Raw genomic sequence first — 25276 nt, forward strand, 5'->3', positions numbered from 1 at the left:
GGGAGCTGTGGGCCCACTGCTGTGGGCGAGACAGGAGAGATCTGCTGTGCCATGTGGGTTAGCTCCCTGGCCAGGATAAAACTTGTGCTGCAGTGGCTGCCAACAGCTTCATAGTGCTGAGACTTAACCCCTTGGCCACCAGGGAGACCCATAAGGGTAACTGACAATTGTTCCTGATTTTCTTACCTTCCCCCAGTTCCTCCTTCAGCTGTTCACACTGTGGGCCATGTGTATACAGGCAGGTCTATGATGAAATCTCGGCTTCTGCAGGACACCTATGCCACCACAGTCAAAAATGAGACATAAACTGAGTTTCAGTCCATCCTTGTGGGTTCCAGTTCAAACTTGTGGTTCCAACTTACTCTTCTCCCTCCAACTATCTAGCTTTACTTCCTCTGCCCATTGGCTTCCATCTCCACATCAGTTGCAAAAACAACAAAATTGAAACAAGTGCCTCCCACAATTAAGGTCAATGCCCAGTAGCAAATCTCATTTCTAATAGCTTTGTTTTTCTAATTGAACACTACTAGAATCATAATCTACATGTTTGTCTTTGAAAATTTGGTATTTAAATAAACAAATTGTAACTTTTAACATTGTGGATGAAAAAGGTAGTTTTTTAGTGTGTATGGGTAAAATTATACCTTGAGGTCACTTGCGTAGTTACATTAAAAAGCATTTAGAAAAGTCCACTCTTTGTTACCCTAGACCTTCAGTTTTTTATTTTAGTAACATGCTGGTAAAATAACCTTTAAGTCACTGAAAAGATGAACATGTCACTTTCCCTATTATTTTTGCATGGATATAAAGAACATTAGTTGCATCAGATCCTTTCTCTGAATTGTCTTAGGTTGTTAGTAGCATCTACTATACTTGAAGTGTACTAAGAATATTTCCACTAGTAAAGAATGGGAATGGTTAACATGACTTATTTTCTAAAGAAAGTCTAAAATGAATTTCACACGCACTTTGAAATAAAATGAAAATGGGAATAAGCACAGAACAGCAAAGACACTCAAATTTACCTGCCACTTCAGAATTTAGTCTCAATTTGGAAAACTGCTGCTAATAGTCTTAATAGACATAGTTATTCTGGATGCTCCTAAAAGCACCAGGAACATTTCCGTATTAACTAAAGTAGATGCATGTACACTTGACAAATATTTTAGATAGCACAGGGAGGAAATGCAGTAGATTTTAGATAGACTATTTCTCATTTTCAGTTTAAAAGATGTGTATCAATCTTTAGACACGAACCCTAAGCACTTTATCTGGTTCTCCAATTGAAGAAGGTGGTGTATTTTATTAAGAGGAAGTTGCCTTATTGATACTTGTTCTGGACATATAATGCCCTTAACAGAACCTGTTTTAAGAAGCAAATCCAAGATTAAAGTTAGTTTTACTGGTTTCAGTAGGAGCCCAGTGACCTCTTCCATATAGAATTGATTCAAGGAAGCCTATTAAACCAAAGATGTTCCCACAAAAAGATAAAAGGCCATCTCAAACCTAATCTTCAATTTATCTTTGCACTCTCGCTTAAACATTGCCCCAAATTAAATTATTGCACTCTTTGAAAAGCTCCATAATCAAACAGCAAGTACCATGTGCTGACCCAGGCACATGGAGCTACATTTTTTGAGCAGAATTACTAAATACACTGCAAAGTCAGGTATCACTCCCACCTTAGACAGGAAAATTATGGTTAAAAAACTGGTCTCAGCAGCTGTGAACGAACCCCAAATTTGTAATTGGACTCAGCCATTATCTCACTCACTTCTGGTAAGTTTAAGCAAATAAATAGGACAAACATTTTTCTAACAAAACATTTTTTATTTCTTGATCATTTTTACTACCAAATACAGAACAAAACCGTGTGGAGGGAGTGTCCACTTGATTTCATCTGGTTATCTGTGTGCAAGGCTGTGTCCCAGTGCAACCTTACCTTTGTGCATAAAATGTTCACTGAAAAATAACCTAGGTATGAATTCCCTTCACTGCAGCATCTTAAATTTCTGGTACTATTTTAGAGTCAAAAATTTCTTATCTCTTTTTGAAAAGTCATATTTGTATTCAGAGATTACAAGTGAGGGAATGAACTTTGAGTAACAGGTTTAACCATGTGAAACTGCCAATATTTTCCTTTCAACTTACAAAAATGGCTATGTCAGATGATTCAAACTTCTAGAAAGTTTTTATAAGCTTGAATGTCATGTTTGTTCACTTTTGTGTTTAAAAATGCAGTGATTATTAGGACTATTACTAATAGTTCTTACTATAGACAAAATTCCTTCTGATAAAATCTTTAAAAAGTTACTACAAACTGTAGAAACAATGCTGCTTTTCTATATGACATTTCAATTTTAAAAGTTAAAAAAACTTATACTCAAACTCTGATAAAATCTACAATTCCAAGTCTCAATATCCCCTTAATCCCAGCCACTGAAAACACTACTCATTTTATAAATGATTATACTATTTAGTATTATACAGTATATATACCATTGACAGTCTCTATACTATTCCAGAAAAGGTATTATATTTCACCGAAAATATAAATTTACTAGATATAGGTGGGATCATTTGGTTATCCTAAACTTCATTGCTTTAGTGAGCCAAATTCCTACACCCAAATATGAGAAAATTACACCAGGAAAAAGACTATTTTAGAGAGAAATGAAACCAACTTTGACAATTCTGATGACAGCTAATCGCTATAGTGATGGATTTCATCTTATTACTATCTTTAAACATGTGGACTGAAATGGGGAAAACTTGATTTGTAAAATGAATGAGGTAAATGTCATACATTCAACAGTGTAAATAAATACAAATACGGTTTTACAGGAACATGAACATAAGTTTAAGGGTTTTATTATCAAAGTCTTGTAAAACAATTTCAGAAACTGTACATCAACATGGCACAGACTGTAGCCTACTTTTGTTTTTTACTGCACAAAAGTGAAGCTTGAAACTCCTGTAACTAAGAAAACAGTTGCCTAACTACTTTGCATTTAAACATGGAATCACTGGGTGCTTAAGAGATTACGACTGCAGTAACACAAATTTATTGGTTTTATACAACTTGAGATCAAATAAAAAGTACATTATCAAGTAGATTTGTCTTATTTTAAAAGCATATGAAGGTCAATTTAAAATGCACTACCCCCTTTTTCCAACATTGAGATTAAAACAAATTAATAAAGGAGTGGAAAATTGAAAATCAGGACAAGAAAACTTTCTTTTACAGGTGGACTCAGGACAGGCAGATAGCTTCACTGATGGAGATGTGGAATAAATTACTATTTCAGGAAAAATTTCCGAAATACCTTATGAAAAAGTATACAATTCTACCTCAAAATATGTTATTTACTGTCAAAGACAGTTTCATTTGAAATCTTGTTTCTGTAATTAAAGCCTAATTAGCCATCAAAAAAAGGTTAGTGCATATAACACCTTTCAAAGTTAAACAAAAGCCACAAAAATTTAGCCACAAGGCTTAAAAGGATTATCTATTTCAATGCTCATTTCAGATGTAACTATAAGAATGTTAATTTGTCATGTCAACAAACAAGACCATAAGTAGATCCATCATGTTGGAGATTTTAATGACATTTAGGATATTCCTGCCACAATTAACATGCAATCAGTGCATTCCCTACATGGCTCTATTACGGCAATGAATCAAATTCTAGAAATACTATAAGTGAACTTACGTAATAAAGGAGATCATACAACATAAACAATCCATGCCTGCTGTAGATGCATGCAGCTTTTCGTTTTTGTTATGAAGCAGCACCAGAATAGTAAAACTGCTTGGTTACTCAATCACATTTCACCATGTCAAGAATTGGTTACCCACAATATCATTTTCTAAAAGATTTTTGGTGTAAATAACTAATGTCAATATCAGGAGCTTTATAACCATTTTAACTCAGAGCTGTATACATCTAGGTTTGAGATGAACAAATACAGCATTAAGAAATCACACAAAGGAATGACACTGATGCATGTATACAGTCAGATTCTCATGGAGGCAATATTCAGTCACTCATATCCATGTCTTCCTCATGATGATCATCCCCATTCACTTTGGATTCTCTCAGTGAATCACCAGTTCCCTTCTCCACAGAACATTCTTTTGTTTTAGGGGAACCTGGCTCTGTTGGTTTCTTCTCCTCTTTTTTCTCCTTCTCGCTGTCATACCCCTGTTCCTCTTCATCGTAATCCCGTGTAACCTGCTTTGCCAACGAGAATAATAAAAGTAAACTTCTTCAAAGAAAAATCACTTCTTAAAAGTACCAGCACCACCCTAAATACCAAAATAAGTTAGTTTTTAGACTTACTTTTACATCTTTATCACTCTCTGATTTTCTTTCCCGATCCTTTTCCTTATCTTTACTCTTCTTCTTCTTGCTTGTTGATCTTTCTCTTTCATCTCTGCTTCTTTCTTTGTCTTTATCTTTCTTCTTCTCCTTTTTATGTCTAGGATGACAGCAAAATATTCTCAAACAAAGATTCTTAAACAGAACCATTCAAGAAGCTTTACCCTTACGTGCAGCAACAGGTTTTATTTGTTTGGATGGAGAGCTTGATCCAAGTTCACATAAAATTAATAGGAAAGCAACGATGAGAGTTCAAAACACTCGATAACACGCTGTGCACAAGTATTCTATGCAAGATGACTAACTTGGGTACAGATCTAAAATAAAACATTCAGTCTTGAACACTGATTATTACAAAAGTCTGAACTCATGAAGGGAACCTATCAGCAACCTCTTAGGCACTTAGTTCCTGAAGAGGAAAACTCGAATAAAACTGACAGCTTCTGAAAACAGAAAAGACAGAGTGAAATAATGTTCTTACCTCCTAGGGGATGGGGAGCGAGACAATTTTCTTTTAGGAGACCTAGGCTTTTTAGGAGACCTTGTGCCACTTCTGCTTCGTCGTCGTCGTCTTTCTCTAGAACCACAGATGTATAAACTAGACTTTAAAATACAGTATTATCTAAAACATGCAGACACATAGCAGATGTTTCTATGATGGAGCTCCTTTAGGAACTCCGATAACAGAATTCTGTTTTCAAATATTATTTTTCAAATACTATTTTGAATAAAGGAGTCAAATGAACAATAACTCTTTGCAAACAATAGGCCTTTGTAAATGATACACCCTTCCTTTAAGGCCCTCAAGTAAATCCAATTTTAGCAATAAAGGCATTAGAAATATTAAATTTGAGAAAAGACTGATTAACAAAAATCACTTAAATTGAGTAAAATTTCAGAAAATTAACATTAGTTGGTAACACAGAAATCAAAATGCTTATAACTCTCCCCTTCTCCATCCCTCTTACTTTGAGCAATTAAAGATAGACAATGTATAATAGCTTTTTCCAATTCTCTTAACAACTACTTTAAAATCTGAAGTTATGGGCCTCCCCTGGTGGCACAGCGGCTGAGTGCTGGGCTGCGAAGCTGCCCGCAGCCTCTGCAGCACTGGTTCAATCCCCGGCCACCGGGTGAGGGTCCCACATGGCGCGCAGACCTCTCCTGCTGCCCGCTGCTCCCCTCAGCAGTGTACTTCAGTCCTTCTGCCTGTTCTGCTCCCGGCTCTGGCTCTGGTGAATTCTCTCACCCTCCCACGCTTCTCACTGTACCCAGTGCTTGTATAAACAAATAACTCAATAAATAAATAAAAAATAAAATCAGAAGTTATCAGACTTGTAAAATGACCATTATAATTTGATTTGGGCACAAACAAAAAAGTCCCTGTACTTTCAGTTGTCTAATAACTTTAAAAAAAAGAATCCTTTCAGTTGTGACCCCATGGTCCTGTGAAACATTACACAGTTTAACATTCACTCATCAAATATTTACTACATATACCTCATACTTTTTGCTAAACTTTGTGTAGCTGCTATCTCAAAATCCCCATATGGAAGAAATGTTTAATATTTCTCTGCCTTTCTACAGATTGTAGATTGTAGCATACTGCAACCACACAGTAGGAAATCAGTAAAAACTTATAGCATATGCCTGAACTTAAGAATGATCCAGTAAATACTTAGGTTAAGATGCTTATAAATAACTTTATTAAAGCAACAGGCCTCCCTCCTGCCAAAAAAAAAAAAAAAAAAAAATGCCTCCATTTTTAAGGTAAGAAGAGTCATGCTGCACTCTATCTTTTATGTGCTTCTGCCACTTATTCCTCAGACCTAATTTGGCATTTCCTGCAGTACTTTACGCCTGGCTTTTCTTCTCATAGATTTTATTTTTAAAATTGAGATAAGTAACATGTTTTATTAGTTTTAGGTGTAAAACATGAACACTTGATATTTGATATAAATACTGTGAAAAGATCACTACACCTAAGTTTAAATAACATATATTACCACACAGTTACAAGAACTTTTAAAGATCTATTGTTTTAACAACTTTCAAATATGCAATATAGTATTATCAACAATAGTTCCCGTGCAGTACATTACAATCCCAGGACTTATTTTTATCCACCCCCACAATTTCTAATAACCAATTTGTTTTCTCTATCTATGAACTTCTGACTTATTTCACTTAGCAGAATGTCCTCAAGGCAGACTTAGTTTTTAAGATGCTTCCAAAAGAAACCCCATGCCCTTAGAGTTATGACTTGCCAACTCCGACTAATCTACCTTTATCAGCTTACCTACTCTGATATTACATATAAACAGAATCATACGATTAAGTGGTTCCTTATGACTGGCTTCTTTCATCTAGCAAAACACTTTCAAGGCTCATCCACAGTGTAGCATTCGTCAGTATTTTGTTGATTTTTACTTCTGAATACATGGGCTGTATGGATATACCATTTTCTTTACCCATGATTAGTTAATGACTATTTGGGTTAATTTTTTGGCTATTATCAATAATGTTGGACATTCATGTTCAAGTTTTTTTTGTGTGGAAATGTTTTATTTCTCTTGGGGATAGCCCTAGGACTGAAATTGTGTCTAAATGTTTACACTTTCTTAGGAACTACTACTACCTTACACCCATCATCTGTGTACTCCATGACATCATGTTCTCCAAAGAAGTGGAATCATTTTACAATCACACCAGCAACAGATGGTGTTCCAATGTTTCACATCCTCACTAGTACTAGTTATCTAATGATTATAGCCAACTACAGATGTAGTTTTGATTTACATTTCCCCCATGTCTGATGGTGAATACCTTTTTAGATACTTAACACCAGCATATTTTGTTTGGAGAAATGGTAATTCAGATCCTCTGCCCATTTTAAAATCAGATTGTCTTTCTATTGTTGAGTTTTAACAGTTCTTTCTATATTCTATCTTTTTTGTTTGTTTATTTATTTATTTGTTTTGTTTATACATGCACTGGGTACAGTCAGAAGAGGTCTGCGCGCCATGTGGGACCCTCCTCTGGTGGCCGGGGAGCAGCCGGGGATCGAACCAGCACTGCAGAGCCTGCGGGCAGCTTCGCAACCCAGCGCTCAACCACTGCGCCACCGGGGAGGCCCCTCTATATTCTATCTTAAGGGCCCTTATCAGATTACAATTTGCAAATATTTTCTAGCACTTTAAAAAAAAATTGCGGTTAAAACTGTTTGAAATATTGTATATGATTTGGAGGTGTAGGATCACATGCTTCAAACATGCGTTACTCCACCACACCCACCACCAAGGTACTGCAGTCCTCCACTACAATCCTTTGGGTCTCCTCTTCTTCCCCCCTGGTAGCCTCAATTTTACAGTTATTATCTAGGGTTTGTTTTGGTTTGGTTTTGTCTGAGCCTTTATTTTGCTGTATTTCATAGGTGTGAAACCAAGCCGTATGTGCTATTTCCTGACTCATTTCACTCAGATGCTAATTCCCTCCAGTTCCATCTATGTTGTTGCAGATGACAAGATTTCATTTTTTTGTATAGCTGAGTAGCGTTCCACTGTGCACATAATACTGCATATTCTTAACACACTCATCTGTCTCTGGCCACTTAGGTTGTTTCCATTAACTTGGCTATTAGAAACAGTGCTGCAGGGCCAACTACCATGAGATACCATCTTATACCAGTGAGAATGGCACATATTAAAAAAACTAGCAACAACAAATGTTGGCGAGGTTGTGGAAAAAAAGGAACTCTCCTGCAGCACTGCTGGTGGGAGTGCAAACTGGTCCAACCACTATGGAGAGCTGTGTGGAGATTTCTGGACCTACTAAACATAGAGCTTCCATATGATCCAGCAATTCCACTCCTAGGTATTTACCCAAAGGACACAGAAACATCAATTCCAAAGAGCACCTGCACCCCTATGTTTATAGCAGCACTGTTTACAATAGCTAAGCTTTGGAAACAGCCCAAATGCCCAAAACTAGATGACTGGATCAAGAAGCTGTGGTACATATACACCATGGAATATTACTCAGCATTCAAAAAAGATAAACACATGCAATTTGCAGCAAGATGGATGGCGCTCGAAGGGATCATGCGCAGCGAAATAAGCCAGAAAGAAAAAGAAAAATACCGATGGTCTCACTCATAGCAGCAATCTAGAAAACTTAAATAAGGGACCAGGGAAAAGAATAACTATAGAAAGTAAAAATCAAAATCAACAAACAACTATGAACCAGAGAAACTCTATGGGGGTGGGACCAGGGAGGGGAGGGACTGGGGTCAAAATAAGGAGGTTGCAATTGTATGGGGAATATAAAAATAAAATTTATAATTGAAAAAAAAAAAAAAGAAACAGTGCTGCAATGAACACAGGAGTGCCTTGTATCCCTTTGAATTTGTGCTTTGCCTTCTTCAGGTAGATACCTAGGAGTGGAATTGGTGGATCATATGGCATCTCTATTTTTAATGTTTTAAGAAACCTGCATATTGTGTTCTATAGGTGCCAGAACAGTCTACATTCCATCAAGTATGAGGGTTCCTTTTTCTCCATATCCTTGCCAACACTTGTCGTTTCTTGGTCTTTTTTGATATGAGCCATACTCATGTGTGTAAGGGAGTAGATTACTGGGGCTTTGAATTATATCTCACTGATGATAGATATGATAAGCGTTTTTTCATATGCTTGTTGGCCATCTCTAGGTCTTCTTTGGAAAAGTGTCTAATTAGGTCTTCTATACATTTTTTGACTGCATTTTTGTATTCTTTTTGTTGAGTTGTAGGAGTTTTTTCTAGATCTTGGTATTTACCTATTGTTAAAAATATACGGCATGCGGGGCCTCCCCGGTGGTGAAGCGGTTGAGCGCTGGGTTGCGAAGCTGCCTGCAGCCTCTGCAGCGCCGGTTCGATCCCCGGCTGCTCCCCAGCTACTGAAGGAGGGTCCCGCATGGCGCGCAGACCTCTCCTGCCTCCTGCTGCTCCCCTCAGCAGTGTACTTCAGTCCTTCTGCCTGCTCTGCTCCCCGCTCTGGCTCTGGTGAATTCTCTCACCCTCCCACGCTTCTGACTGTACCCAGTGCTTGTATAAATAAATAAATAAATCTTAAAATATATATATATATATGGCATGCAAATATGTTCTCCCTTATAGGGGGGTGTCTTTTCACTTAAATGATAGTTTCTTTTGCCAACCACTTTCCTGACAGTGCTCTTTGAAACATAAAATTTGTTGACTAAATATTTCCCATTATTTACTATTTCTTTTCTGTTACTTAATATTTTTGAAGTCAATATCTTCAAACTTAAGGTCATGAAGATTTACTACATTTTCTTCTCAGAAGGTGTTTAGTTTTAGTATTTACATTCAGGTCCTTCATTATGAACTAGGTTTATATACAGTGTGAGACATCTATATAAACGAGATTGGGGAAAAAATGCCCTTATGTGTATGTCAAGTTTAAAAAATGAATTTTCAATATGGCAGGTCAAAGGTAGAATGATGAGTCTAAGATTGACAAACCAGAACCTGTACTGCCTTCATTATTTTATCAAAGAACTACGTACTACATATGGGGGAAAAATTATTTTAAGTATTAAGGCGCATCATTTAAATATAACTTACTATAATTAATTTCATGTAGTAATTCAATTCACTTTAGTTATCAAAACAAATACTTAAGGGAAAAAAACTTGAAAACACTTAGGGCGAAAAAAACAGATCAGGATGTGACCTGCATATAGTAAACATAAAAAATAAGTTCTGTTTAATTCTATTATTTCAAATATTTTCTATACCATTAAAATAAGTGAAAAGATAAATTTTATGCAGAAACTACTTAATCAAAACAAAACTTCAAAACCAAAGTGCATACTGATGTACTAAAAAACCTTCATGTTCACAACCTACTGACTTTCTCTGAAACACAGTTAAAAAAATATGCCAAGACTTTGTAATACACCTTACCTGCTTGCACTTCTGGAACGTCTGGCTGTGCTATAACTTTTTGGTGGTGTTTTGGAACGTTTCTTTTCTTTGTCTTCTTTCTTCTTGTCTCTAATAGGACAATTTATGAGCACATTAAAATAGTGAGCTTAAACTTACACAGCACTAAAAACAATAAAGAATGCAAAATCTGAGGACCTCCCCTGTGGCTCAAGGAGTTAAGTCTCAGTACTATCAAGCTATTGGCAGTCACTGCAGCATAAGTTCAATCCCCGGCCAGAGAGCTAACCCACATGGCGCAGTAGACCTCTCCTGTCTCACCTGCTGCTCCCCTCAGCAGTGTATGTCAGTTGATCCGCCCATTCTGCTCCCCACTGTCCCTGGGGAAACTTCTCACCCCCTGCATCTCTGGCCTACACCCCAGCTCTTGTATGGATAAATTAAAAAAAAAAAAAAAAAAGCACAATCTGATTAATGCAATTTATAAAATGTTCCCACAGAAACTGCATAGAAGCACTAGCACAAATGGTATATTTGTGGTAAATAACTTTAAAAAAATCCTCCTGGTATTACTTCTTCTCCAATGGAGGTAAGCAGATTATGTGGTGAGAAAATAATTAGTATGTTGGCCCATTTCTTGCTGTATCTGGCGATACACCAGATATAATAATCACCTCTAGGTTTGAAGCTTCAACATTACCTTTTTCTATCACCATGGCTCTAGATCTTTTACTATCAGATCTAAATCCTTAATGAACTAAATCATAGTGACTCACCAGCATTACAAATGATCTCATAAAGCGTATACCCCATATGTTAATGTCCACCATGGAACAAGTCAACCTTCTACTCTTTTTCCTGTTGCTACATACATATTCTATCATTAAATATCCGGTCATAATGGACACAACCATGCCTGAACCTCTGAAATTTTTTTTAGATTCTTGTAAATTTACTTTTATTCCCCTAAGTATTTCCTCCACAAGATCATTACTCTCCCCAAGACTGCAGGCAAAATGTAGATAACCAATAATATATTTGTTGAATGAGAAGTCCCTTTACCCATGAACAGACACATATCTATGTTCAACTACTCTATAATTTTTAATGATTAAAATATATATGTGCATATATAATTTCAAAGATTTATTTTTATTGTTCTAAATTAATTCACCTGCCCTATATTTTCTATTTCATACCCTCCCTTCTTTGGTAATCCTCTTTTCATTCAAAGTCTTTGCCATCTAATTCCTAAATTATTTTAACAGTCCCTTAAGTCCTAATCTGTTTTCTACAAGTTCATCTCAGACCTTTTATCAGAAATATTTCTAAGTACAAACTTGAAAATATCAGCACCCTGTTCATCCTTTTTACCATTCCCATTCCCTCCTCGAAAAACGCAAATTTCTTAAGTGTTAACAAGAACTTAGCGTGAACACAACTTTCTGTGTGTGATCTGTCACTTTAACATTTTTCTAACCTCTGTTCTTGGCACTCCTATAACAGGTATTTGCTATTTCTAGAATTTATGCTTTGAAACAACATTCTTTACTTGAAACCATGCTACTTACTGAGTCTAGTAGAATCTATCAGAATTTAATACTTGAGCATAATTTCTCAATTAGGCCAATTCCAACACTTAACACAGTTCTTTCTTTATAATTATATTCATTTCTCTCCTGATGTAAAGAAAGTTTCGTGAGAGAAGGAATGCCTAATTCCTCTTTGGATGATACGTGTTTCATTAAGAAAGCTTGTTTGCACGATTGACTAGATGACTCACTCTGCAAAATATAATGACGAAAAGCCTGAACACTCAGTAAAGCTATTCCAGAACATCAGTTTTCAGCTGAGTTTTATTCTTACTAGGGATAAATTTTACTGGTACCCAGCTGTCTTTATTTTAACTTACATAATCGAATGAACAGATAAAATAGTATGAAATAGAGGCTACATCTTAAAAGTTAAGGCAAAGAGAAAGATAAGACAGTTGTTTAGTGTTGTGAAATTATATGTGAATATCAAAAAAATTCTAAAAAATCTAGGTACTTTCAAGTGATAGTTTTTTTGGACACTTTAAAGGTGGTTCAACGGAAATAAACAGCAATTTATCACTCAAGACTAGGCATACTAATTTTAAAGGGTTTGGCCTAGATTTAAAAAAATGGATTCCTTAATACAAGCATGTTTAAGTCAAAATGAAATGTGAAGATGGGAGTGTTTTTTTTTTTTTTAAATGAATCCTTACTTTAACTCTCAACTGGTTCCATCCAAATCACAGGCTAAGAGCCCCTAATAAGTCTAATATACACAGAAGCTTAAAATGTTTGCTATAAAGAGATACAAAGACAAGTCATAGTTATCTGCCATAACCTCTGGCATACTATGAAAAAAGGCTGTCAGCACTAAATCCTTAGTGGTGATTGAGTGGAAATGAAAGAAGGTAGCAAGACAGCTAAGAATTTTTACTACAAAGAAATCTTATTTATATAGGCCTTGCTATAAACAGTTATCTGTTTACTTACAAAATGTCAGTTTCCTCAAACTCTATAAAGTTTCTCTCCAGTCTACTTCAATCTCCTTCTGTCATTAATATAGTATTGGATCTTGAAGCTTTAAAATTTGTTTTCCCACACAAAGCTGAAGTCTAATGTACCTGTTTTTTGATGTGCTCCTTGACCTTCTACCTCGCTCTCTGGAATGAGATCTTCTCCGTCGTGGACTTTTGGATCGTCGCCTACTCCTTGACTTAGAATGTGATCTCCTTCTTGACCTGCTTCTTGACCGCCTAAAAATATAAAAGGAAGCCAACACACATATAAATGTAAAAAGACTAGCTCTTGCTTGTGAGTATTTTACTTGGCACCAGACAAAAAACTCACACAACTGAACTAACCATCAGTAAGTGGGGATACTTGCCTGGTGGATGCTGTCATTGCTGCCACTATTTACTTAGTTCATACAGTAAACATCTTCGATACCCTAAAAATTAGCAGAACTTTTTCATAACTGTAATTCCATGCATTTCAATCTTTTGCTTAATCTGTCAAACCAGTGCTTCTATGTCTACTGAAACTACAACTCCAAAGTTAAAAATAATGGCAAAGATTAAAAGGAACATTAATCTGACTTGCATCACCTCTCATAATTAACAAAGTAATTTAGCATGTACTTGATTCCTCACTGATGCATGGTAAGTCTATCAGCTATCAAATAGTTATATATTCTTATTACTTGCTTTCTGAATGTTATCTTCTATGACTTCTAATTGTTATTCTCTAAAAAATATCCTATCCTTTGATTTATAATTTAAAATAAATCTAAGCAACGCTTGCCCCACATATATAAATATAAAAATAAAATTCTGGGGGCCTCCCTGGTGGCGCAGTGGTTGAGCGCTGGGTTGCGAAGCTGCCCTCAGCCTCTGCAGCGCCGGTTTGATCCCCGGCTGCTTCCCGGCCACCGGCAGAGGGTCCCACATGGCGCGCAGACCTCTCCTGCCGCCCGCTGCTCCCCTCAGCAGTGTATTTCGGTCCTTCTGCCTGCTCTGCTCCCCGCCCTTGCTCTGGTGAGTTCTCTCGCCCTCCCGTGCTTCTGACTGTACCCAGTGCTTATATAAATAAATAAATAAAAATAAATAAATCTTAAAAAAGAAAAAAAGACTCAGAGAAGATCAGAATTTGGAAATTTAAAAAAAATAATAAAATAAAATTCTGTATAAACTGCCTTTTATTTTCATTTCTTCTCAATATATAGACCTGTCTATATTATTTCTTTCCTAAAACATAACAAAAAATGTTTCTTTCAGAAAGGTTCCCCTATTCTGTTTTCTTGAGGACATTTGAAGGACAACTATCCTTTTGATGTTGTCAATGATCCTCATTCCTGTATTTCATTCTCCTTGATTTTAAGAACAATTACTAAAAATTTCAATCCTTTTCTTAGACTTGATCTTTCAACATCTACTAGTCAAACTTGTTCCATGGAAAATTTTAAAAGAGGATGGGACATTTAGAAATGGAAAATATTCATGTTCAAATTTCACTTATAAGAAAGCTGAGAGCATATATTTAGCTATTTGAAGTCTTCATCAAAGAAATATAGCAAAGTCACTTTTACACACTGATATATTTGATTTTAAAAAATAAAAGATCAGCATATATAATTATATAAAAAGGCCTTACTGAAGCTTACTGGTCATTTTCTTTAATATCAAGAGACTTAAGACACTACCACCTCTAATAATCATCTCTCTATTATGATGTCCAGTGTCCAAGCACAGTTCAAAAGCACTGCATTCTGGGAAATAAATGTTTCAGTTATTTCAAATTACAATTTAAGCGCTAGCATGTACTTGGTATGTACAGAAGAAAAAAAAATTGTCCTTTTTACATGTTAAAGGAGATTATGACAGCAACTGTCCTGGAAGATTATGACAGTATACAGTACCAACACTTTACAAAAGTGTAAAATTAAGCTGCATTTTGAACAAAGAAAAAGGAGTTCCTCAAAAAGAAGTGAAGATGTACCAAAATCTGCAATGCAGAAAGAAACATGAAGAGTGAAAATGACTACATTCAGTCAAGTGGTACCATGGCTCTTTTGGAATGGCAACTGACATAGATGGAAAGACAAACCAGACCAAATAATAAAGAACCCTGAATAGGGTTTTATATTTTACCTTATTAAGGTAATAAGGAATTTGTCAAGGTTTAAAAGAGTTGCAGTATGATCCAAATTTGTGTTTTTGAAAGTCAGCTTTAAGAACGAGATGAGTAAGAGAAATGTGGGTGACAGGAAATAAAACAGAAACACCAGATAGGACAACCTTCTAACAGCTAGCCATACTGAACGTGTACTGCAAAAATTCTGACGTGAAACCTAATCCCAAGTGTGATATTTTGAAGTACGGCCTTTGGGAGGTGATATGGTCAGGAGGGCATAGCTTTTATGAAAGAATAGGATACAAAACCCTTATGAAAGACATCTCAGATCCCTGGCATACTGCCTATGAGGATACAGTGAAAACACAGCAGACTATAAATGAGGAGGCAGGTCCTCATCAGACATCACATTTGCTGGCACCTTCATCTTGGACTTTCCTAGCCTCTAGAACTGGAGACATAAATTTCTGCTGTTACAAGTTATTCAATCTATGATTCTTATTAAAGCCGTTGTATGAGCTAAGACACAGCCCCAAAATGAACTTGATGATGTCATGGAGTCTAATGAAGACAAAATTATTTTCAAAACAGTAACAGCATTATTACTTGCCTTTTCCACTGTATTGACAATTGCACTAACAGTGCAAAAGCAATGGTAGTGTAAAAAGGCTGGCATCTCCTTTAGTATAAATCAAGGTAGTGGCAAATGAACTGTCCTAGTAGTCACTGTATTCTTCATTAGAATTTGCAGTATGTACTTGCAATGAAAGAGGAAGAAGAAAAAAAAAGCCATTTTCACTAAGGATGTCTTGGATGAAGCAGTAAAAATTGATTTTATTAAATCCAGTCCTAGTACTATTAAAGCAGTATTTCAAAATCTAGTCTCTTGGGCATTATTCTATGGAATGGAATGGGATGCATGCACAAAACACTTCTGGTAATTATAGCTCAATAGCTGTATCAAGGAAGACAGTTGTGTGACTGAATTATAAGCTTAACTAATTGTTTTTCCATGAAACATCAACTTTACTTGAAAGAAGTGAGCAACCAAGTTGCTGAGACTTGGTTAGATGGCAAAATTATCTTAAAAACATGGTAAGAATGAAGTCTATCACTTTAAGGAAGATAACTACACTGATGCCAATGATAAAACTTGAATTAACCTTTGTGAACATTACAACTTTGTAATACTTAAAATGATTTTCGGATTACAAAGTGTCACTTTTGTATCATATAACACAATGTGTCAAGATTTAGGTGACAAATTATTGTCCAGGCCACCAATGCCTAATTTTACAAAACAATGACTGGAAGAAAATCCACTCAACGTAGAGGATGAGATTTTAACAGAATATGTAAAATCATTATTATGGAGTTACGGGGTTACATAGCAAAGAATATTCATAATATTATCACCTAAAAAATCACTTTCCCCTTTTCTAACTACATATTCACATGAAGCCAAATTTACTAACCAGAATCCCATACACCTTCAGTCATGCTAAATATTAAAGAGATTTGTAAGGCAGTAATACATAGCTGTTCTTTTTTTTAAAAAGATTTGCTTCTAAGTTACATTAACATGTATGGGTTTACCATTGACATTTCAAATCTTAATGGCCAACATTGACAGCTCTCACCCACACATTTTTTTACAAGTACATAGAGATTACCAACCTGCAAGTTTGACAGCAACTTTTGAGAAAAACTTGCAGAACATAAGGATTTTATCAACAGTGATTACTAGCAATTTAACCGGGAGTTAGCAGGTTTAACAGATAGCAAATTAACAAAGCAGTGACACACAGAAATTATCTTTGTCTAAGGTACAACTGACCACAAAAAGTGATTAACCGAACCTGTGCCTAGAAGATGAGGGGGTCCTCCTCCTCCTAGAACGTGATCTTGACCTTGAGTGCCTTCGTTTTTCCTCCTTCTTATCTGTATTTAAAAATGAAAATTTGGATTTATAAATAACCAAATAAATAGGGAGATTACTCCAATTCAGGAATTATTCTAGGAACTTATACAGCTATAATCACCCTGCTGTGAAATTTAATTTTACACATTTATGTATTAACATGTCTCCAAACAGTACTTAACTGTAAAATGAATGTAGTGTTCATAAAAAAAATATAATAAACATTCTAAATTTCTTTTTAAAGTTGCAACAGTAGTTTATTTTATTTTTTTAAAGATTTATTTATTTATATATACAAACACTGGGTACAGTCAGAAGCACAGGAGGGTGAGAGAATTCACCAGAGCCAGAGCGGAGAGCAGAACAGGCAGACTGACGAAGTACACTGCTGAGGGGAGCAGTGGGCGGTAGGAGAGGTCTGCGCGCCATGTGGGACCCTCGCCGGCGGCTTCGCAACCCAGCCCTCAACCACTGTGCCACCAGGGAGGCCCAACATTCTAAATTTTTGATTCAGCAAAATGTTCCTTTGTTGCTCACCTAGCTAAGCTAAGTAAGCATAAATATACAAAATATACATAAATATACAAAATTTATGTATATTTTGGTAAAGTGGCTTACAAACAGGTTCAGTATTTGGCCTCCAAACCAGAAGTCATTATTCATTCACTCTTTTCATTATACTTCTGAGACAGAACACAACTGAATAAACTAGGTCTCTTTTTAAATCTGTCTGTCCCTTTTCTTCGTAACTTTCAATTGTGTACATGGATGAGACATAGAAACTAATCTCTCTCCATTTCCTAGCTTTTAAAGAAATTCCTTCAAATAGTAATTACTTAAGATATAAAGGCAATGCATTCTTCACTCATGGGCTCTCATCAAAGTGAGACTGAGATCCTACCTTTCACGTTAAATCATTTCATTAACAGGATTCAATTTATTATAAATGTCATTACACTAATAATAAATTGACAAAAATACTGACAATAATAATCCAAACAAAACTATTTTTAATCATTTCAGTTGTGAGTTTTCCATGAAAACAGAAAATAGTTACATCATGTTTTGGAGTCACACAAATCTATCTGTGTATCTAAAGTCCCTACTGCTTGCCATGTAAATGCAGGGCTAATAATTTAATATTCTGTGGCTCAAATGAGATAATACATAAAGCACTTGGTATCAATTTGCCCAAGATTATACTTTATTATTATTTTTTAAAGATTTATTTTATTTATACAAGAGCTGGGGTACAGGGCAGAGTCACGGGAAGGTGAGTGACAGAGCGGGGAGCAAAACAGGCAGATGCACCAAAAGCACTGCTGAATGGAGCAGCAGGCGAGACAGGATTCTCCCTGGCTGGCCGGGAATTGAACCGTTGCAGCAGAGGCTTCATAGCACTGCGCTCAACCCACTGCGCCACCTGGGAGGCCCAAGATTATACTTCAATGGAAAAAAAAATCCAGGACAAAAGACCCAAATACTGCCAGATAATAGGATATATGCTCATTCTGCCTCAAAAAAAGAAAAAGGGCAGAAAATAGTTTTTTTCCTCTCTTAAATGGCATAACACACCTTTTTTTTAAAAAAGATTTTTATTTATTTATTTATTTATTTATTTATACAAGAGCCAGGGTACAGGCCAGATTCACAGGAGGGTGAGAGGATTCACCAGAGACAGAGTGGGGAACAGAACAGGCAGATTGGCTGAAATACACTGCTGAGGGGAGCAGCAGTTGCAACAGGAGAGGAGAGGTCTGCCACGCCATGTGGGACCCTCGCCAGCCGGCCAGGATTGAACCGGTGCTGCAGAGGCTGCGACAGCTTCACAGTGCTACGTTCAACCACCTGCACCACCAGGGGAGGCTCCATACCTAATCATGTTAATTAGGTTTCTTTTGGTCAAACAAATGACAAAAATCAATTAGGCTACCCCAACTTAGGCAAACATAAATGACTAAAAACCAAAAACCGGGCCTCCCAGGGGTTAAGATGGAACCTACGAGGCTGTCCACAGCCACTGCAGCACAAGTTCGATCCCCAGCGAGGGAGCTGCCCACATGGCTCGCCCGCTGCTCCCCTCAGCAGTGTATTTCAGTCAATCTGCCCGTTCTGTTCCCCACTCTGTCTGTGTTGAATCCTCTCACCATTCCACACTTCTGGCCTGTACCCCAGTTCTTGTATGCATAAATAAATAAATCTTAAAAAAAAAAAACAAAACACAAAACCTCAGAAATAAAAAATAAGAAAAATACCACAACAAATATTAGATATACTTAGGTGCTACTAACATTTTGGAACAGATCATTCAGTGTTGGCTGAGGGTGGCATCTATCCTCTACCCACTACAGGCAACTGGTACCAACATGACAAGTCTCTATATAATTTTTCAAATATATCTTGGAGGCAACTCTGCTTCCCACACTGAGAATCATTTCATTACTTGACCCTTTACCAGAATTTAGACAATCCAAAAAAAAAAAAAAAAAAAAAAACCAAAACAAGACATCTAGAGTATTATTTTAACAAATTTTCAAAAGAATCACTTTTGTGAATAATCAGTTTAAGACCGAAAACAACTGCAAAAACAAGAGTTTACCTGGTTCTATAGCAGCAGAAATTAGGGACTGTGCTTCTCGTACTCTCTTCATGGCTTCCTCTATTTCTTTACTAGAGGTATCTGATTTCAGGCTTGGTGAAACAAGACCAGCAGCTACATGATTCAACCTGAAACAGAAGCAAGAATTGAGATCTAAAATAGTTTAAGAATATGCAAAACATGTAAAATAAGTAAAACATCATTTTAGTAAGTTACTTGTTGGAGGGAAAAAAGGGAGGATGCCATAATCTTCGTAAACAATACAGAGTACAATATCAATTAAACCATCCTATGAACTTACTATCTATCAAATAGGAAAAAACTTCAGTTACAGCACGAAGGGAACTTCTAAAAGCACCTAAAAGATGATGTTGGCTAGTATGTCACACACACACAGTACTTACTACTTTGCTATGAGATAGTGTTTCCTCACTTTGCCTTCCTAACTCCCTTCATCCTTTAGGGCTTAGTCTCTGATCTTCTTCTAAACTCTCCTCCTCTCAATTAATTCCCAAAGCAGCCCTCTCCTTCCTCTAGTTACTTTATTATGTTTAGCAACATCGCTCTTCCTTTCAGAGCATAAATGCTATGAAAGTAAATGTTTGTAATAAGCACTCAGCACATATTTTTTTAAATGAATCAACTAAAGATAACATTCATCTCTTTCACTGTCATCCTGGCATGAGCTATTGTCAGTTATTTCAAAAGACTCAAATTACATAAAAACAAAACCTTTTACAAATGGGCTGACCTCTGGATTTTTCTCATTTTAGAAAACAGAATTACATATTGCATGCCTTGGGATAACTTTTAGCTAACACAAAAAACCCAACTGCTTTCTAAACATTCACACACACACACACAATTGGTAAGGAAAAAAACCCTTACTTGGGATCAACAGTACTCATAAGCTTCAGCAACTGATCTGCAGCAAGAGACTACAAAAACAAAAATACGAGTGAGCACACATAAGACAATGATTATATTTCATTTTGGGTTATGCTGAATGTATTGAGACAATCTGGCAAACCTACAAAAAGTACAATATTCTTGGCACAACAATGACCAATAGAAATATAATGCCAACCAAACACACTGTATTAATTTTTCTGGCAGCCACATAGGAAAACAAAAACAGGTGACGTAAGTGACTATAATATTAGAAATCTAGAGCTACTTTAGCAAGTCAAACACAAAGATAATAGTTACATAGTCCAGATTTTAAAGAAACTTATCTCCTGCTTACTTTAAGATGTTCTGAGAAAGTTTTAATCAAAAGATTTCTACAAAGGGCTTCAGATAAAAGTTTAAGCAAATTATAATTTACTGATTGCATGATACGGTATGTATAAGCTTTTTATTAAACTACTTTCTAATTTGAACTATAAAATAAATTCTTTAATGGGTAAAAGGCTAACAATATAGTAACCAAAAATTTCTTTATATTAAATTTGAAATGCAGCCAATGAGATGAATTCTTTAATTAATTATAAAGAGAAGCTCAAAGTGGAAGGATGTTAGGTTATACCTGAGAATTCAAGTTTGCTCCAGGAAGCCCAAGTGCGGCAAGGGCAGGATCAAGAGTAGGGGCTCCCAAAGCAGCCAATGGAACAGCGCCAATCTGTGAAATTTCAAATTTTATTTAAAGTTTCATTTTTGTTCCTTCTATCAAAGGGTTAATTTTCCCCCCCTCTAAAGGTCCAAATAAGTTTAAGTCTACCGGCTATGTGAACTGTTGCAACTACTTAACTATGCCACTTCAAGCCTGTCAATAGTAACACAAAATGGGCATTGTTAAGTGTTCTAATAAAAATATATAAACACAGGGGTCTGCCCAAGGGTTATAGTTTGCTTTGCTTCCCACACATTATAGCACATTTACTTCAAAAATTAGATTTAGAAAAAACACAAAAATTTTATTTTCTTGGGCTAATAACATTGCTTCTTTAAAAATGCTTATTGGGAAATGTTTGGTTTACGTTTTATGAGTAAAGGCTCTCATTTCTACAAATGCCTTGTCTATTATATCATACTACCACCAAAGTGCCCTTCATCCTTCACCAGTTCACTGGGCTCCCTGTCATCCCAACTCCCCTCCACCCTCCCCTCCTGGCAGGGAGTATCAGTTCTTAAGTCAGATTTTATGTATTTGTTTTTGTCTGTTTCTTTAATATTGGTATCTTTGTATTTACTGCTTTTTAGTTCCAAGTTCATTGTTCTTTGCTCTGCTTTGTGATACTAAAGGCAGTAAGTATCCTTAGAGGCACCCTTTAGCAGTTAGCATGATACTAAGTTTCATCTGTAGGGGGAGCTGGGAAGACACTGTGAAAGTCTCTCTTCCTGGTTCCTTTGTCCTCTGATTGCTACTGCAGCTCCATGTAGCCTTTTATTTCTGTTTGTTTCAGTGCCATCCTCTCTGCATCTTCCTGAAAAGTTGTGTGGCACCTCAGAAAATTTCTCTGCTATCTGCCCTCTTTTCAAAGGAGGTCTGAATAATAGCCTCAATGAGGAAGAAGAATCCTTTCATCCAATGTGTCTTTTCCCCTAAGTCTTAGAAGTAGTGAGACTGATCTGGATAGCGGCTACTCCTAGATTCCTTAGCATTCCCCTCGTAATTTCCTGTTACTAGTTACCTTAAACTTTTCCTGTCCAAATTACCATTTGGTTTTGTCTTCCTGCCTGACCTAAGCTAGATTAATCTGTAACACAGAGACACAAACCATGCAAAATCCTATGGCTTTAGAGGCAGTCTGAGTGTCTGAAGCACTAGGCTAAAATTTAAGTTTCAATTATTTAGCAAATACAGGTACCAAGCTTTCTGTAAGTTAACTATATTGAATACTACTACTACTATACAAATCACCATCTTAGTGATTACACAATTTTATATACATCAATGGTATCTATAAATTATCCAGATGACTCTCATTTTATAGATTAACAACAACAAATCTAGGAGTTAAGGGATAATCAAAGTTATACTCAAAATGCTAAGAATACCTGATCTAGTTCTCATTGCATAATACTATACTACACATTCACTTAACAGGTAACTGAGCAAACAATATAACAGAAAGAATGCTGTCATAAAGTTCTAGCTGAAGGCTCATCGTTCATGATCACGTGTGAAACCAACAACCAGTTGTAATCTCTTTGAATGGTTATATTACGTGACATTTACAGACCCATAAAAAAAGCTATAGGCTTTTTATAGCATTATTAAGGTAAAAACATCCAGCAAAAACTTTCTCCAGTTTTACTTCAGTCCCCTCATATCAACCATCTCTATTGAGGATTTGTTATTTCAAATCACCTATTTAATTCAAACCCCAAGATAAGAACAGAAGATGAAAGGGGAATGAGAAAGAAAAAAAGAAGTCTGAATTTTTATTCTCCTCCTGATTCAAATGAGCACCCAGTTTTTAAAGTGTGTTCACCAAAAGTTTATGTTTCATGAGATTTCATTCACATAGTTACTACCTATGGGTTGTTTTGAGAGAAAGTGGCAAATCGATGTAACAGATTCGATTTGCAGAATGTTCTTGAAAAGTGTATTTCCAAGAGAATCCTTTTTGTATTAGTGATTATAACATAAACCTTTAACAATATTGTGCACAGGTAATAATGCTCTGTGACCTACAATTACAACACCATTTTAAAAACTCAAATGTTTAGCTTTATACACAATTCTGCATTCCTCTGCATTTTAAGAGTCTAACAGAATACCTGGGTAAGTGGGTTAGGGGTAGGCAGGAGTCCACCACCAGGCAGAAGACCTGCCACTGCATTAGCTGGTGCCAACAGAGACAATGCCTTAGTCTCATCAGGAATAACTCCTGCAGAGAAATATCCACGCATTAGAACACACTCTTTTGTAAGACAGAAAACACACAAAAACACCCAGAAAATGTCTCCCTGATACACCACCTGAGTTTGTTGAAAGTACTTATGTTCGCTAAAATATAAGGTTTGATTTCTATGATTTATCATTAATTTTATGTCAGAAAGTTCAATGTGTGAAAATTTGTTTCCTTTTCTCTACAAATGGTTAAGTTTCTAGAGTAAAAAAAAATAGCACAATACACACTACTTTTTTGTTAACACTGCCAAGATTTCATCACCTGTACTCGATTTTTAAGTCATGAACCAAACGTAAGCAAGCACAGTCGGTTCTCCAGGGGTGTGCTCTCAACTTTCAAAAGCTGTTTTATGAACAACGACTCGTGTCGGCTGCTTCACTATAAAGCACACAGAAAAATCAAGATACACAAGACAAAAAAAGTTTGATTTAGGGGTTAATAATATGGTACAGTTACTATGATTTTTTTTTACACCTACCATACAAATTTTGTAAAAATTAAGAGAAGAAAAGTATGTAAAGGAAATATTCTGTTGGAATCAAGCGTAGGGCTTTTGCTGACTCATGAAAATGAATATGAATGTTTCTGAAGGTCTCTGAATACACACAGGATGTGTGTGTGGGAGTGAGAGAGAAAGAGAGAGAGAGAATAGGTAAAACAACATGGCACATTCCTTACCTGTACAGTAAAATGCTTTACGTTCCAACATGTGCCATGCTAACCATACCAAAAAAGGCTGCTATACAGTGTCAGTTCGAAAGCTAACTGAGCCAAACTCCTAATGCCAAGAATGACATGTATGTCTGTTTTTAAAGCCTAATCTGTGTATTCAGATAAAATCTAAGGGTCCTAAGACAAATATTCATGTAGACAATTTAAATTCTATCCAACAGCAAAAGCCCTATACAGATGGATTAATCTGTTAATGTGCCCAAGCCCCCAAAATGAGAGTTCAATAATACAATAAAACTACATATTTGCAAATACCAGTAGTATTTCTGTAATACATATTAAGAAACTGCATCTCATCATAAAACATACAATATGTACAGGGCACTTAAGAGAAACTGGATAAGCTGCAGAAGAAAACTGTTGGGTGGTATTTTCAGCAGGGCCTGGTATATAGTTCAGGCTGAACCAGGGAAAAGAACTGTAAAACACAACAACAAAAAAGAAAAACCACTGTTAAATAAAGGTAATGGTTCCTTCCACCTATACTGAGAAGTGCCGATAATATAAACAAATGTATACTACACAGCACTGTTATCTTGCTTGTGTCAGAGCTGTCATCAATTTAGATACCAAGAGTTATGGAGGGAGGGAGAAGATCATTTAGATATAGGGCATTAATGCATCAATATTAACAAACCTACAGAGATTATGGGATAATTTGCATGCAAAATTATATCTCAAGAGGATAATATTAAGTATCAACATCTTACTCAAATTAGTGCATTTGCAACATAACTGGCAAACTAAAATCCTCTTGAATTTATTGTGAGACACCTGATAGAAGATCTGCATCCATTAAAAAAAAGTCATGCATCTGATCCTCTGATTAAAAAAAGACTATTTAAAAATAAAACTACAATTTAATAATAGCAATGAGGCCCCTCACCAGTTAATTTTCATGCGTCAAGAGTATTTTTTTTACTGCTGCTTTGATAGAACCATGAAATACTGCATGAATGTGTAGAAATGAAAGAAAAAGAAACAGACAAAAGAAACAAACATTAACCAAGGAACCTAAATAACCCCCAGATCCATTACTATTAAGAGTTCCTTCCAAATCCAGCTAAGTTTTAGCAATTAAGACTATTCCTTACCGTAAACTTTGTGTCTATTGTTCTAAAACACTGACCAAGAGCCAACACCAAAGTGTGAAAGCTAAAACCAGGGTGAA

The 25276-nt window shown here is 36.0% G+C and overlaps 1 protein-coding gene across 2 annotated transcripts; it reads right to left on the reverse strand.

Annotated features, from left to right (window-relative positions):
- Positions 1-3940: 3940 nt before the first annotated feature.
- On the reverse strand, positions 3941-23336 carry SRSF11 (serine and arginine rich splicing factor 11). Of its 2 annotated transcripts, none has more exons than XM_084243471.1 (10): positions 23240-23336; positions 21042-21134; positions 20402-20451; positions 19514-19641; positions 16853-16934; positions 12986-13117; positions 10351-10440; positions 4864-4959; positions 4344-4482; positions 3941-4235 (listed from the first exon to the last, which is right to left on the reverse strand). In XM_084243471.1, the coding sequence occupies exons 3-10, from the start codon at positions 20419-20421 to the stop codon at positions 4041-4043; spliced, it is 882 nt and encodes a 293-aa protein (XP_084099597.1). In that variant the 5' UTR covers positions 20422-20451; positions 21042-21134; positions 23240-23336; the 3' UTR covers positions 3941-4040. The 2 variants fall into 2 exon arrangements, with proteins under 2 accessions (XP_084099597.1, XP_084099596.1); XM_084243470.1 differs by having other exon boundaries at positions 3941-4238; positions 23240-23331.
- Positions 23337-25276: the final 1940 nt, after the last annotated feature.

Source organism: Talpa europaea (genome assembly GCF_964194135.1).
Source record: "Talpa europaea genome assembly, chromosome: 9".
Taxonomy (NCBI): domain Eukaryota; kingdom Metazoa; phylum Chordata; class Mammalia; order Eulipotyphla; family Talpidae; genus Talpa; species Talpa europaea.

What these genes read in the sequence shown, in the direction of transcription:
- SRSF11 (XM_084243470.1), bottom strand. Translation starts at nt 20,421, where the DNA reads ATGAGTACTGTTGATCCCAA. An exon ending in ATGAGTACTGTTGATCCCAA is followed by an intron (nt 19,642 to 20,401) that starts GTAAGGGTTTTT and finishes CTTCTGTTTCAG; the next exon opens with GTTGAATCATGTAGCTGCTG. An exon ending in CGCTCCCCATCCCCTAGGAG is followed by an intron (nt 4,483 to 4,863) that starts GTAAGAACATTA and finishes CTGTCATCCTAG; the next exon opens with ACATAAAAAGGAGAAGAAGA.